Source organism: Chelonoidis abingdonii, chromosome 3, assembly GCF_003597395.2.
Source record: "Chelonoidis abingdonii isolate Lonesome George chromosome 3, CheloAbing_2.0, whole genome shotgun sequence".
NCBI lineage: Eukaryota > Metazoa > Chordata > Testudines > Testudinidae > Chelonoidis > Chelonoidis abingdonii.
This window is the reverse complement of record NC_133771.1, coordinates 26767424-26780522: the sequence shown is the minus strand read 5'-3', so window position 1 is coordinate 26780522 and position 13099 is coordinate 26767424. Positions and strand designations below refer to the sequence as shown.

The following is a 13099-nucleotide window of genomic DNA, read 5'->3' as shown; positions in this document are numbered from 1 at the left end:
AGCCTGCATGCTCAGAGGCAGAAAGACAGGTGCTTAGAGAGCATCTACTGCAAAATCTTAGGTGCTGATTGAGTTTAGGCACCTGCAGGGTTTGGTGGCAGCTGAGCAAGGCTTTTGTGAATACCAGTGGTGCCTAAATTTGGAGCTTAGGTGCATAAAGTGGCAATTAGTTAGGTGCCTACACCCCTTTGGAAATCTAGCCTTTGAGGGGAATTTGAAGAAGCTGCTCAGAGGTCCACAAAAGCAAGTCATGGTCATACCTCCACTGTGTCGCTCACTAGCAGCAGGTCTTGCAGATCAGTTTCCTTTTCCTTTCACCAACATGGTGCTCTCTTTTGCTTGGGTATCTTCAAATGAAAAGGCTGATTGTGCTAGACAGGGTGTATTTTAAAAGTTGAGTCCAATACAATGCTCATTGAAATCAATTAATCCAGCTGGTGTTGGAGTAGGTTCGAATTATCTTTGGTGGTCACGCTCTTGACCACCAAAGAGACATGGAAATGCAGGCAACCCATGCATTATACATCACAAAACAACCCATGTCTGGACCAAAGCTGACATTCAAGAATTGGCTGCAGTATACATTTCAAACATCTTTGAGACACTGAGAACAACTGGTGGAGGATGAATATTATTTGTTTGTATTATGGCAGTGCCAAGGAGTCCCAGTCAAGAACCAGGTCCTCACTGTGCTAGACATCATACACACATAAAAACAAGAACCTATCTGTTTCACCTTTTAGCTTCCATCAGGGACAAAATGTAAACCCATAAAAAATACCCAACCTAAATAGCTACATATTTTAAAAAGAAATATTTCTGACCAAAAATAGTTCCCATTTAACATATATTAATGTTCAAATTATATATCCCCACCCTGTAACTGATCCATGAGGTACACTTCTTTTGCCACAGCAGTTGTCTTGCAATGCACTTTGCACGTCAACAAAATTTATGCTCTCCTCTGTATCTGTACATACAAGAATGTAACTAGAGAACAATCTACCTCTGGAAACATGTCACTTGTGACGATGCTGCATGTGTCACCCAACTCAGTAGCAAACACTTGACAGTGATTATAAATACATCATATTAGGCTGAGGAAAGTGCATGGGAAAAAAGTTTGAAAAAGGAATTATTCCTCAAACTTTGGACTACAGTGGAAACTGGATTGGACCTCAAAGTAGTAACACAAATATGTTGTTTGGATGACAATCACTGAGAACTTTCTTTGCAATGGGGAGTGGGTGCAAGAACTGAGGCTAGTGTCAGAACTGTTTGTGTAGCCTTAGCTTGTGATTTCAATAATTTGTAATGCCCTGGTACTTTTTTATTTATGTGTTTAGTTGCTATGATTTTTATTACATTACACTTAGCAGCCTTGACTGTAACTTCATGAAGTTCTTTGTTTTATAATACAACTGTAATGTACCAAATGCTTACATGTTTATCAAGCCATATATAGAGTTTGAAAAATCTGTTGTGAGTAGGATGCTTTCCTGGGCAAGTGCCATCAGCTTCTGCCAAAGCAAAAAAAAATAAAAGGTTCTAGCCCTTCTGATTTTGATGACAACCTTCCAAACCTGTGGGCTTGTCTACATGGCAATTTAGCATTGGACAAGCTAGGGTGTGACTCTACAGCTCGCCACCTTGTCATGCATTAACTGGCCATGTGGACCCTTCTACCCCGTGATTTTTTGATTTTTAGGAACAGTAGTACATCAAAGTGCACCATGGAACTTTAATTGCACGGCAGCAGGGTGCACGCAGCTAGTTAGTGTGCAGCAAGTTAGTACATTGTAGATTCACACCCTGGCTTGCTACACACCAAAATTGCCATGTAGCCTGACTGTAACCAATGCAGCGCTGCCTTCCTGAGTCTACAAACAGACAGGTCCTTTGCCAGCAGCAAAAGTGAAAATTGCTGCTGTCCAGAACCGTCCGAGTAGCAGGAGGGAACATGTGGGGAAATGTAGGAGAAGAAAGGAGACAGAAAATCTAGACAAGCAGGTAGGACACATAATGTAGAGAGGGAAAGACACGAGGATGGGGGCTCCATTGAACTGAGCTGTACAAATGCACAGGAAGATATGGCACTCTTATCTCAGTGAGGTCCCCTTTCTGGTACCATCCCCTCTCTACTTTGTGTACTATCTGCTCGTCTATATCCAAATGTTTCCTGTTAACTAGTGGCAGTTTGGTGGCCTGCTTGAAGTGAATCTAGGTGAAGTGACTCAGGGTCTCATGCGCACACAATGCTTTGAACACATACTGTACTGCATAAGGTATATGACTAGTTTTTTAAAAGTTTTCATGTCACAGGAACCCACTGTAAGTTTGGAACCCTTGCCGGTAATTTCAGCAGAGATACTTCAGGCCAAATATTCATGGAACTTCCCTATCTCACAGGGTGTTTTGAGGATAAATATATTAAAGAATGTGAGTTGCTCGTACACTGCAGTGGTGGGGGCCATATAAGTATCCCAGATAAACAGAAGAATTCAGTCGCCATTTCTGTAAATCTAGCATTTTTAAAAAGTAAAAAAAAGATAGAAAACCAGCTCTATCTCCAAACAGCTGTCTTACCCAAGAATATTATCCATTGTCATTTAACAGATGCTGCAGTGTTCTTTGTTAAATGAAATAAAGCATCCTACATATCATACTACCAGGACTGTGAATGTTCAAACTCAGGGCCTTATTAGTCATGGCACGGAAGGTTTTGCAATTCATTTTTGTGGGTTGGAGGCAAGGAGGTGGGAATGAGTTATTCCAATTACATAAGGGTTTTGTCAAATACACCCATGATTAAGGAAATGTCCATTCACAAGGGGGAAAATAAAATACATTTAGTGTGCAGTCAGGGACAAAGAAAATTGGGTGTTTAAGTGGAACATGTGCCAAGATCTGGATGGCTCTAGGAGAAACAACTTCCAGCATATCAAGTAATATTATCCTGGATTGCTTTGGTTGTCTGAGCAGGCAGGAGGCTGGGAGTACATGACGGAAGGAGATATATTTGGCCACATAAGAAGTTTTCATTGCATGATATTCCTTAATGAAAGGAAAATGTACAATATCCATCACCATTAGCACCCAACCTTACTTAAATACGCAGGTGAATGCGAATCCAGGACATTGAGCACAAAGAATTGTAGGACTTGTCATGAAGCCAGATTAGAGACCGCAGCACATGCTCTGGCTTTCGCCACTAAGTTAAGAAGCAAAAGTATCTTTTATCCTTGGGTGATGTAAATGGTTTTGCGATGCTAGCAGTCCCATCAACTGATTTTTATGACGGTTGAGATAGTGAATCCAAAAGTCGGGGAAATGGTGGATGATAAGAGTGTGCACCCCTTGGAGGCAACAAGAGAAGGATTAGCAGCCTTAAAAATCCACCCTGCAGCAAAGAAAACCACACACAAAAACTGCAATAACACTAAACATTCTAAAGTTCATTATTAGTTCTCACAGCATGTCATTACATCTCATCTGCCCTGATGCATTTAATTAGGCTGCAGGCTTTTAGGGGCAGAAACTTTGTCTCCTTACACATCTGTAAAGCACCCAGGACCAGATCGTCAAAGGTACAATATTTAGGTGCCTAACTTCCATTAATTTCATTTTTTGTTAATGTAAGCCAAAAAGAAAACAAATTTGTGCAGTCATGTCCATGCTTCACAGAACGTTCAGCAGGTGAGACTAGACTGAAAAAGGAAAACGATAGAATTGTATTTTTAAAAATATTTTTACATCCCCAGAGTTAGCACTAAGTGCTGATATGCGGAATTAGATAAAGAAAAATATATTGGTTTTTTTTTTTAAATCCTCCTTATTTCAATAACTTGAGTTAAGGTACCTGATTTCTTGCAGGACATCCACTGCCCTACCCCCTTTATATAAAACAAATATACAAGGAAACCTGTCTTGAGGAACTGACTACCCAAAGAAGCAGCAAAAATCAGTTTCTGGCACAGGTGGTCTCTAATTAAAGATTGAACAAAATTGCAATGGAAACCCTAGGGATACTTTAAAATAGTCACTCACTTGAGAGGCACAGTGCAAGGGTCTGGTCTGAAATTCTTTGAAGTCAATGGAAAGACTCTCATTGACTTCAGTGGGTTTTGGCTTAGCAAACTGTTGCTAGATTTTCAGTATCTATGTTGTTTACTTTCACTATGGAAGTAATGTTAATAGCACACCAACTAATTGATCAACACGATCCCTTATTAATGTTCACAATCAGGAATGGCTGTTCATATAACAAGAGTTAAGCAGACATGTTAATATCATACTTGACCCAAAAGAGGAGTCGATCACCATTTCCATAAAGAAGAAGACTTCATTAAAAAGGCTACTGAGAAAATTCAGCGGAGACAGGAAATGATGAGAATACAGGGAGAACCAAGCAACAGATTTCTGAATATACAATCAGATGGCATCCAGTGTCCATCCTAGGGACACCTCCAGAGATAGACAGATAGATATGGAATTCAAGAGCGTGTGGGAGACACGAATAGTGAATTTAAAGGAGTAAACAAACCATATATAATTGTTTAAAATTGAACGAAGAGCATGAATGAGGAGAATGTATAAATTGCTCACACATTAAGATCTCCTAAACAAGTTCTAAGCCACTAAAGGCTATTGATATGCAAGGAGAAAAATTTTAAAATTAAATAAAAACCATCCACACTTTTTTGACCAGCCAAAATATACAAATTAATGCAAATTAATTATATTTAGACCTTTTATGGGACTTCACACCTTCAGAATACAGAACACGTTGATTAACTAATTCCCTTCTCTTGAGTCCAAAATGTGCTTTTGGGGCAGCAAAAAAGCTGGAGCCAGCCCTGGTCCCATGCAACGGGGGGCCCTGTGAAGCTGAGTTGCTCAGGCTTCAGTTTCAGCCCTGGGTGGCAGGGCTCAGGGCCCCAGGCATCAGCCCCATATGGTGGGACTTTGGCTTTCTGCCCTGGGCCCCAGCACATCTAATGCTGGAACTGCGGACTCCCTGAAACCTGCTTGCAGCCCCCACAGGGGGGCCTGGAGCACTGGTTGAGAACCACTGCTCTAAAGTGTGGTGCTTTTGCAATTCAATGTGCCAACTGAAGAGGCTGTGGAAGGGATTTCCCTACCTCTGGTTAAGCTTCATCTCCCTGTCTGGAAGTTGCTTAGCCATTCTTCTCAGGGATCATTTTTATTTCTCACAATAAATATACTTGCTGAACAGAAAGCGATTGACAGATTTATAGGTTTTAAGGCCAGAATGGACCATTACGATAATCGCGTCTGGCATCCTGCATAGCAACGATGGAAGAGCCTCTCACAATAATATGTGTTTTCCCTTTGGAATACACCAGGTTGCACAAAAAAGACTTGGTTTCAAAATAAAGGCTCCTGAGAAGAATGCCCCAATCCCACCTCCCCGTGCTTGCGTATGTCACAAGGGGTTATACACTGAGCTGGGCCCTGGAGAGGTGCACTTGAAGCCCTGTTTTACCCTAGCTGCGGCTCCCGGATTATGAGACAGCAGACCCCAGCCTGTTTTCAGGACACTTTAAGCACGACCCCCACCTACGCATACAACCCTCTCCTGAGCAGCCCATCCCCTGCTCCACTCTCATTCCCCCCCCTCCCTTCCCGGGCATGCCCGCTTAGAAAGCAGCCGCTCCCTCCCCACCCCTCCTGCACTACTGACCTTGAGCGGGTCTACAGCTCGCAGCCCGCCGCGCTGCTCTTGGGAAACGCGCGGCGCCTCCTCCTTGCGCTTTGCTTCTGCTCCCGCTCGCCTCCGCAAGGTGTCGCCTTTTGCGGAGAAAAGCCTGTGCAGCAACCGGTATTTTAATTATTTATTTACAATGTGGGGGAGGGGCAGGACTAGGGAGAGGGACGGGGGGGAGCTCCTTTATTTATTTACTTTGCAATCTGCCTCCGCTGGGCAGCGCTGCCGTGGTGCTCACACCCCTGCCCCCGCCGGGCAGACTGGGTTGTTATTTGCACAACAACAGAATCAAGCCGACACCTTGGATTGAACCCTCCATAATGACTTCCTTTTTGTCCTGGCTGTGCCGGCGAAGTTCGCCGCCTAGATCTTCCCTTCTCTTATTAGCATCTGCTGCAAAATAAATCGCGCTGGCAACCCTGAATGGCTACAACTCTCTTAAAAAGGGGGTGGGGGGAGAGATACAAAGGAGCAGGACCCTAAAGGCACCCACCCTCCTCCTCCGCGCTCCATGCAAAGCACTGAATCGGCACATCACTGGTGCAATTACAACCCAAATCCCCGCCACCCGCCCCCTTACAAAGTGCATCCTCTCCCCAACTGCTCAGGGTGGTCGGGCGTGCAGCTCCGATTGTGCATTCTCTTTATTATTATTATTTATTTGCAAAGGGAATTGGACCTAATTCTCCTTGCAAAGCATAAAGACCAAAGGGGCTTTTGGCGCCAAATACCAGGCACCTCCCCTGCTTTTATGGAAATTAGGGAGGTGGGGTTAAGCCTCTCTCTCCTCTCTCTTTTTCCTCCTCGGGTGTGTCAGGTTTTTTTTTAGTTACTAATATCCAAGAGCTTCAAAGGCAGCCAGTGACAGTCATCTGTCTGCAAGCAAAGGGTGAATGTGGAGGCTTAAGCCAGCCCTGGGGGACGAGCGGGCTGGCGCTCAATAAAGTGCAACATACAAGATCATCTGCCTCTTTTTTTTTCCTGCCCTCCTCCCCCTTTTGCCACACCACCCATCACCAAGGAGGAGGTAAGAAGAGGCAGCTCAGGGACCGCGGTTGTAATAAGAAGGGAGAGCAACACCAAATAAATAAATAAAACCTCACGTTGTATTGGAGTTGCAAAACTAGGGAGGATGGGTTGGGGGGAAATGCCGGGGCAGTTCAGTGATTTGCGTGGGGGGTTTCACTGACCAGAAGGAAATCCTCAGGGTTTCTAAAGCTGTTGCATGGAGATCGCTGTATTTTGTAGAAGTTTCGTTGCTTTGATTCATTTTAAACGGTTGCAATAGATTTTGTAAGTAGAAAAATGGTACAATAGTGGAAGCGGTCAGGGGGCGGGGCAGGGCGAGAGCAGCTGAGCGAGGCTCGTTTCATTGCATTTCATCATAAGGCTTTTTTTTTTTTAAATGGAGATTTTCCTTTTGGTCTCAGTTTGAATGTCAGCTGTTTGAAAACCAGCAAACCGATTTTCCTGCGTGTTGCGCTAGCTGAGGTGACGGGGGGCACTGAACGCCTGTTTCAGACTTAAAAGGTTATTTTAAATGTCTGATGCAACCGGGCTCCGGTGCTGGAATGGGGTTGTGGTTGACTGGTCGGGGGCACAATTAAGGAATCTTCCGGAGGGAAAGGGTGATCGAAAGCTTGATTTGTAGCAGGTCTCACTGAATGTAGTGGCAATGTGCAAAGTTCCCTTGTTGCATCTGCAGCCTTTCACCCCTTTGCTCAGTGTGCAGCTGAGCTGGAGAGAAACTTCCTGTACCTTGTTGGCATATCAAAAGGCTTTGTTAGCGCCGGCTTTGTTTTTTTAAATTGAAATTATTATATAAGGTTGCTGCATTTTGGCTACTTCCGATTTCCCCTCCACCCCCCTTGTGTTGTGCGCGGGTTTCTCTGAGTAGCTTTAAGTGAATGAACTGGCAAGTTGTAAAGTTGCACTGAGCCGCCTCTCCTCTGCCCCTTTTGCATCCTCCTCTGTTCCCTTTGCACCGGACTGCAGATGACAAAAAGGGGGAAACTTCCACTATTTTTGTTGGCATATTAAGAGGGCTTTCTGGAGCGATTAGGGTATCAAGCTTTGCATATGTGTACAGTATATTGGTTGGGTTACTCTGTGTTTGGTTCTTTGAAGCAGTTTAAAGAGCTTGCAATGTGTAAAGCTGCACAGATACCTCTTTGCAGCTTTCCTGTACCTTTTTGGCCTGTTTTGTTTTCCTGCAGAGCATAGGGTTAAAACAGAAAACTTTGCATATGTGTGCACAGCCCAGTTGTTGTTGTTGTTTTGTCTGAGTGGTTTAAGCAGCATTAAGGGAGTGAAATGTATTTCTCCAAATTTGCACAGTGCTTTCCTGCATTCCTTCAGCATTTTAATGATTATGGGCTTTACTTTTTTTTTTAACTGGGAGGAAGACTATTGTATTAACAATTCATGTTTAAATGTATTTTCTCCTGTTTTAACTAGTTGCTTATTTTGGATTTTTTATTTTCTTTCAGGTGTTGGGAGAAGTCTATCTCTCTCTCTTTCTCTCTCTCCTTGGAAACACACTCAAACCTCCTTCTAAATAACAGCCCAACCAAGGAATTAGTAAAAGGAACCCAGTTATGCCAGGGATGGTCAGTAAAAACCCAGACCTCGAGTTTGACTCTTTGCAGCCCTGCTTCTATCCAGATGAAGATGATTTCTATTTGTGCGGTCCGGACTCTGCTCCCCCTGGGGAGGACATCTGGAAAAAGTTTGAACTGCTGCCTACCCCTCCTCTGTCTCCCAGCCGGGCAGGACTTCAGGAAAACCCCCCAGGAGGGGCCCCACTGCTATGGGGAGGGGTGGCTCTAGGGGGATTCCGAACCCGTGATCCTCTGGACTGGGCATCTGAACTGCTGCTGCTGCCCCCTGAGGCTGACCTTTGGGGAAGCACGGATGGAGGAGACTTATTGGAGACAGGCTTTGGGGAGAGCAACAATCTCAACTCCATCATCATCCAGGATTGTATGTGGAGTGGCTTTTCTGCCCGCGAGAAGCTGGAGAGGGCAGTGAGTGAGAAACTACAGAGCAAAGTGGGAGCAGCAGTGGCACCAGTGACAGCTGGTGCATCCACCACCACCACCAGCCCTGTGGGCACCAACAGCCAAGCAGAGCTCAACAACTCTGTGTCAGAGTGTGTGGATCCTGCAGTGGTGTTTCCCTTCCCCATCAACAAGAGAGAGCCAGTGGCAGCAGCCCCAGCAACAGGGGGAATGGCTGGCATCCGTGTGAACATTAGTGGGAGCAGTGGGATCGCACAGGGGGCAGCAGCTGCCACCCAGCGCAGCAGCTGCCATACAAGTGCTACCAGAGCAAACAGCAGCTCAGGAGATGATACTCTCAGTGACTCGGGTAAATACTCCGCTCATCACAGATTTGTTAGCCTGTGTACATATCCCCAGAGGTATTATGTGTGCATGGTTGTCCCCCCCCCCCCCCAAGTGCAGCTTTATGGGCAGCATCACCTTTATGATGCATTCTCCTAACCAAAGGTATAGACAAAAAGAGTGAATTCATTGGGGCAGCCTTGCAAAATTCAGTTCACTTAGGGTGCATGTTAGTTTCTGGTCAAGTAAACTAGCATAAAGTTGTTTTTTATTATCATCCTGGTAAGGTGGGTGAGTAACATTGTGCCTGGCTGGTACGTTATCATGAACATTTTGTAAGGCTGCCTTAGGCTGTTGGCAGTGAGAAAAAAGAGGGGGTGGTCTTTCTCTCTCTTTCTCTCTTCACACTTTCCTTCCTGTAATCAAAATTAAGCTCAGTCTTCCCTTTCCCCACCCCCATCTCTGCACCCATGTGGTCAGGAGACCAAAGAAAATAAATCCGTGATCCCAGGTCATGCCCCCTTTCTTTGTTTCTTGCATCTCAGTGAGTCAATAAAAAAAAAGATTGGGGGAAAGTTGGTGGCCATATGCCTTAGTGCTTGAGGAAGCCCCTGCCTTGAAGCGCTTAGGCAGAGAGAGAGAGGAGGGGTAAGTAAGGGCAGCTGAAGGGTGTGTGGGGGGGGGTGGAGCTGGGGAAGAACAAATATTGCACAATCAGTTCAGTGTAAAACATGATAGTGATGTGAGCCTTTAGGACATGGGAACCCCTGCTGTTGAAGAGAGGGGGGGCTGGGAGAGAGTCCACCACCAGCAGATTCAGAAGAGGTCAAATAGATGTATGGTGTGACTAAAGTTAGTCTGGAAGAGGGGAAGCTTGAAAAATCCCAGACCACTCATATTTGCTTTTCTTTATTGATAAAAACATAACCAAGAACAAATCCCGTTGCTGTCCAAGTGGGTGGGTGTGTTTTACTCCCTCCCATTTCTAGCTGGTGTATGGATTTGCCAGTAGGTGGCAGCATGCTTGTCGTAGGGCGTTGCCTTTTGGAAGGGATCCCTTGAAGGGGTCCTTTTGCAGGCAGCTGATGATAAAGCAGACAGTGGTATATAACTAAAGGGCATCTTATCCTGGGCATGTTTATACTTAGTAGATGCTGGATGAACTTTGAGTGGTTTTTTTTAATTTTTCTCCCATGCCAAAGCGTACTGTGTAGTTAATCTCAAACTTCATTCATGTGGCCACATAAAATGCAGCTTATGCAGAATGTATTGTGTAATAGTGCATTGACCATATAGTAAAAGTGTTTTTAGTATAAAATCATCCTGCCTTGTACATGATTTTGAAATGGCTAAGCAGTCTAATAATTTAGTGGGGAAATGTTTGATTTTGGGTTTTTGGATTAAGACAGGTAGAGGAAAATTTAGATGCAAAAAATTACTCTCATGTAAAAAAAAAACTCATCTCTAGTTGCAGAGAAGCCCAGTTCAGTTGTAAACACAGTTTCTCTCATGTAAATGAGTAAATCCATATGACCATCATCATAAACTTGATGATAAGCCTCCTGTTTCAAAAGGCTCACTGTCCCTTTAATGTCTGTGCCTTGACAGCTTTCTGTGAGGAAGCACTTCCTCCCAACAGCTGTCTTCTTGGCAGTAAACCAAAACATTGGCTTAAAGGGACTCTCAGACTGGAGCAGCTTCACGTTCTGCAGCAGAACAAATCCAGCGATTGTTTAGTTTTCCGGCTCCTTTTTGATCAAGCCAGGGAGGTGGTGTGATTGTGGGTGTGTGTGCTCACGTACATGTATGTTCTGTACTCCAATTTGTTGGTTAAAGTATAAATTAGGGCATTTTCTCAAATACTGTTTCCTCTAGTGTGTTTATTTGGGTTGCACCTTTATGGATTCTCCTATTGTACAGCTTAAAAGTGCAGAAAACTACCTGTTCTTAGGGTTATAATTTTAATTTAGCAGAGATACCCACTGATTGTGTCCAGATCTGAGTGTGTGCATGGTGTGTATATATTTATCTAGCTCCATCTATCTGCAGATAGTTAGTATATGCACCCTATTTTTATCCTCATATATGTGTATATTTTCAACACTTAAATACTTATGGGTTGCCGTTTGTCCTGAGAATTCACACAGATATGTTACTAGTTTTTAAATTTCAAGGTCCTGTGTGAATATTTTTTGGAGAGAACAACTTACTTTCTTTATTTTACATTTTGTATTTCTAAAGATGATGACGAGGAAGAGGATGAAGAGGAAGAAATTGATGTAGTGACAGTGGAGAAGAGGCGCTCTTCCTCCAACAAGGCTGTTACTACTCTTACTATTACTGTGCGCCCTAAAAATGCCAACTTGGCATCGGTGAGAATGCAGCAGAATGAACTGATTCTAAAGCGTTGTGCCCCAATTCACCAGCAGCATAATTATGCTGCCCCTTCTCCATACATGGAAAGCGAAGATGCCCCACCGCAGAAAAAGCTAAAAAATGAGGTGCCTCGTCTAGTAAAACCCATGATCCAACCAAAGTCTAAGAGTTCAAGTCCTCGAAACTCAGATTCAGAAGATAGTGAACGTCGACGCAACCACAATATTCTGGAACGTCAGCGGCGTAACGACTTGCGATCTAGTTTCCTCACGTTAAGGGACCATGTACCTGAACTGGTTAAAAATGAGAAAGCTGCAAAAGTGGTCATCTTGAAAAAAGCCACTGATTATGTCCATTCCCTTCAGGCAGAGGAACACAAGTTATTGCTAGAAAAGGAAAAATTGCAAGCCAGACAACAGCAGTTGCTAAAGAAAATAGAACACACACGGACTTGCTAAACTTTTTTTGTCTGACCTGGACAGTCACTGCCACTTTGCACATTTTTGATTCTTTTAAAAAAAAAATTGTGTTTTTTGACGTTAAGAATGTTGGTTTTACTTTCAATCCAGTCCCTCAAGTAGTTAACAATCTGTGTTATCCGGGTACAGAGCACATGGATGTTCTTGCAAGGAGTTCAACAGACTGCCAAACAATGATGGACGGCCCTTGTATTTTTTCTTAAGAACTATAGATGTTCTTTAAAAGTTGTGAGCCTTTGGAGCTGCTGATGACACCTAGTTGAGTTTAAAAATGTTCATTCCTAATTTTTAATGGTGCTTATGTTCTAACAGATGTTACTTTAGGGGTTACCATTTGTACCTCTGTGGGAATTTTCTGTAAATACCATCTACACACTTGCCTTTTGTACATGTCTTGGGTTATGAGTGGTGGCTCTTGCTACCAGTTTTTGACTGGAAGTTCATACCTAAGTACTGTAATACCTCAATGTTTGAGGAGCATGTTTTTGTATACAAATATATTGTTAATCTCTGTTATGTACTGTACTAATTCTTACACTGCCTGTATACTTTAGTATGATGCTGATACATAACTAAATTTGATACTTATATTTTCGTATGAAAATGAGTTGTGAAAGTTTTGAGTAGATATTACTTTATCACTTTTTTGAACTAAGAAAACTTTTGTAAAGAAATTTACTATATATGCCTTTTCCTAGCCTGTTTCTTCCAGTTAATGTATTTGTTAATGTTTGGTGCATAGAACTGGGTAACTGCAAAGTTCTGTGTTTAATTTCTTCCAACAATGTACATTTTAGTGCTGCGTCTTATAGCACTTTGAAATACCTCATGTTTATGAAAATAAATAGCAATTAAATGATATACTCTCACTATTTATTTATAAACGTAGTTATTCTCTTTTATTGTAAGTTTAATGGTGCCCATGAGACATGATTCCAGCCCTCCCTGCACTTAATATCACAGAGCGTACACTTCAGGAGAGGTGAGAAGCCAGCAAATTACCATTTCTGGTAACAAAGTAATTGTAATGGGAACAATTTTAATGTACTTGTGTCAATACACATGTCAGATCTCTTCTTTAATATTGTGAGCTCACTATGAGCCTTAGCCAAAGCCCATTGAAGACTCCTGTTGAGTTCAGTAGGCTTTGGATCAGTCACTGAATGCACAGC

General features: G+C 43.2%; 1 protein-coding gene across 1 annotated transcript; it reads left to right on the top strand.

The window, feature by feature from the left end:
• Positions 1-6546: 6546 nt before the first annotated feature.
• Positions 6547-12762, top strand: MYCN (MYCN proto-oncogene, bHLH transcription factor). Its single transcript, XM_032779002.1, has 3 exons — positions 6547-6755; positions 8218-9097; positions 11314-12762. The coding sequence occupies exons 2-3, from the start codon at positions 8326-8328 to the stop codon at positions 11904-11906; spliced, it is 1365 nt and encodes a 454-aa protein (XP_032634893.1). The 5' UTR covers positions 6547-6755; positions 8218-8325; the 3' UTR covers positions 11907-12762.
• The last annotated feature ends 337 nt before the right edge of the window (positions 12763-13099 follow it).

Bases quoted from the DNA above. Each gene is read 5' to 3' on its own strand.
- MYCN (XM_032779002.1), top strand. From the start codon at position 8,326: ATGCCAGGGATGGTCAGTAAAAACCCAGACCTCGAGTTTGACTCTTTG. The intron at 9,098-11,313 runs GTAAATACTCCG...GTATTTCTAAAG, and splicing joins TGATACTCTCAGTGACTCGG to ATGATGACGAGGAAGAGGAT.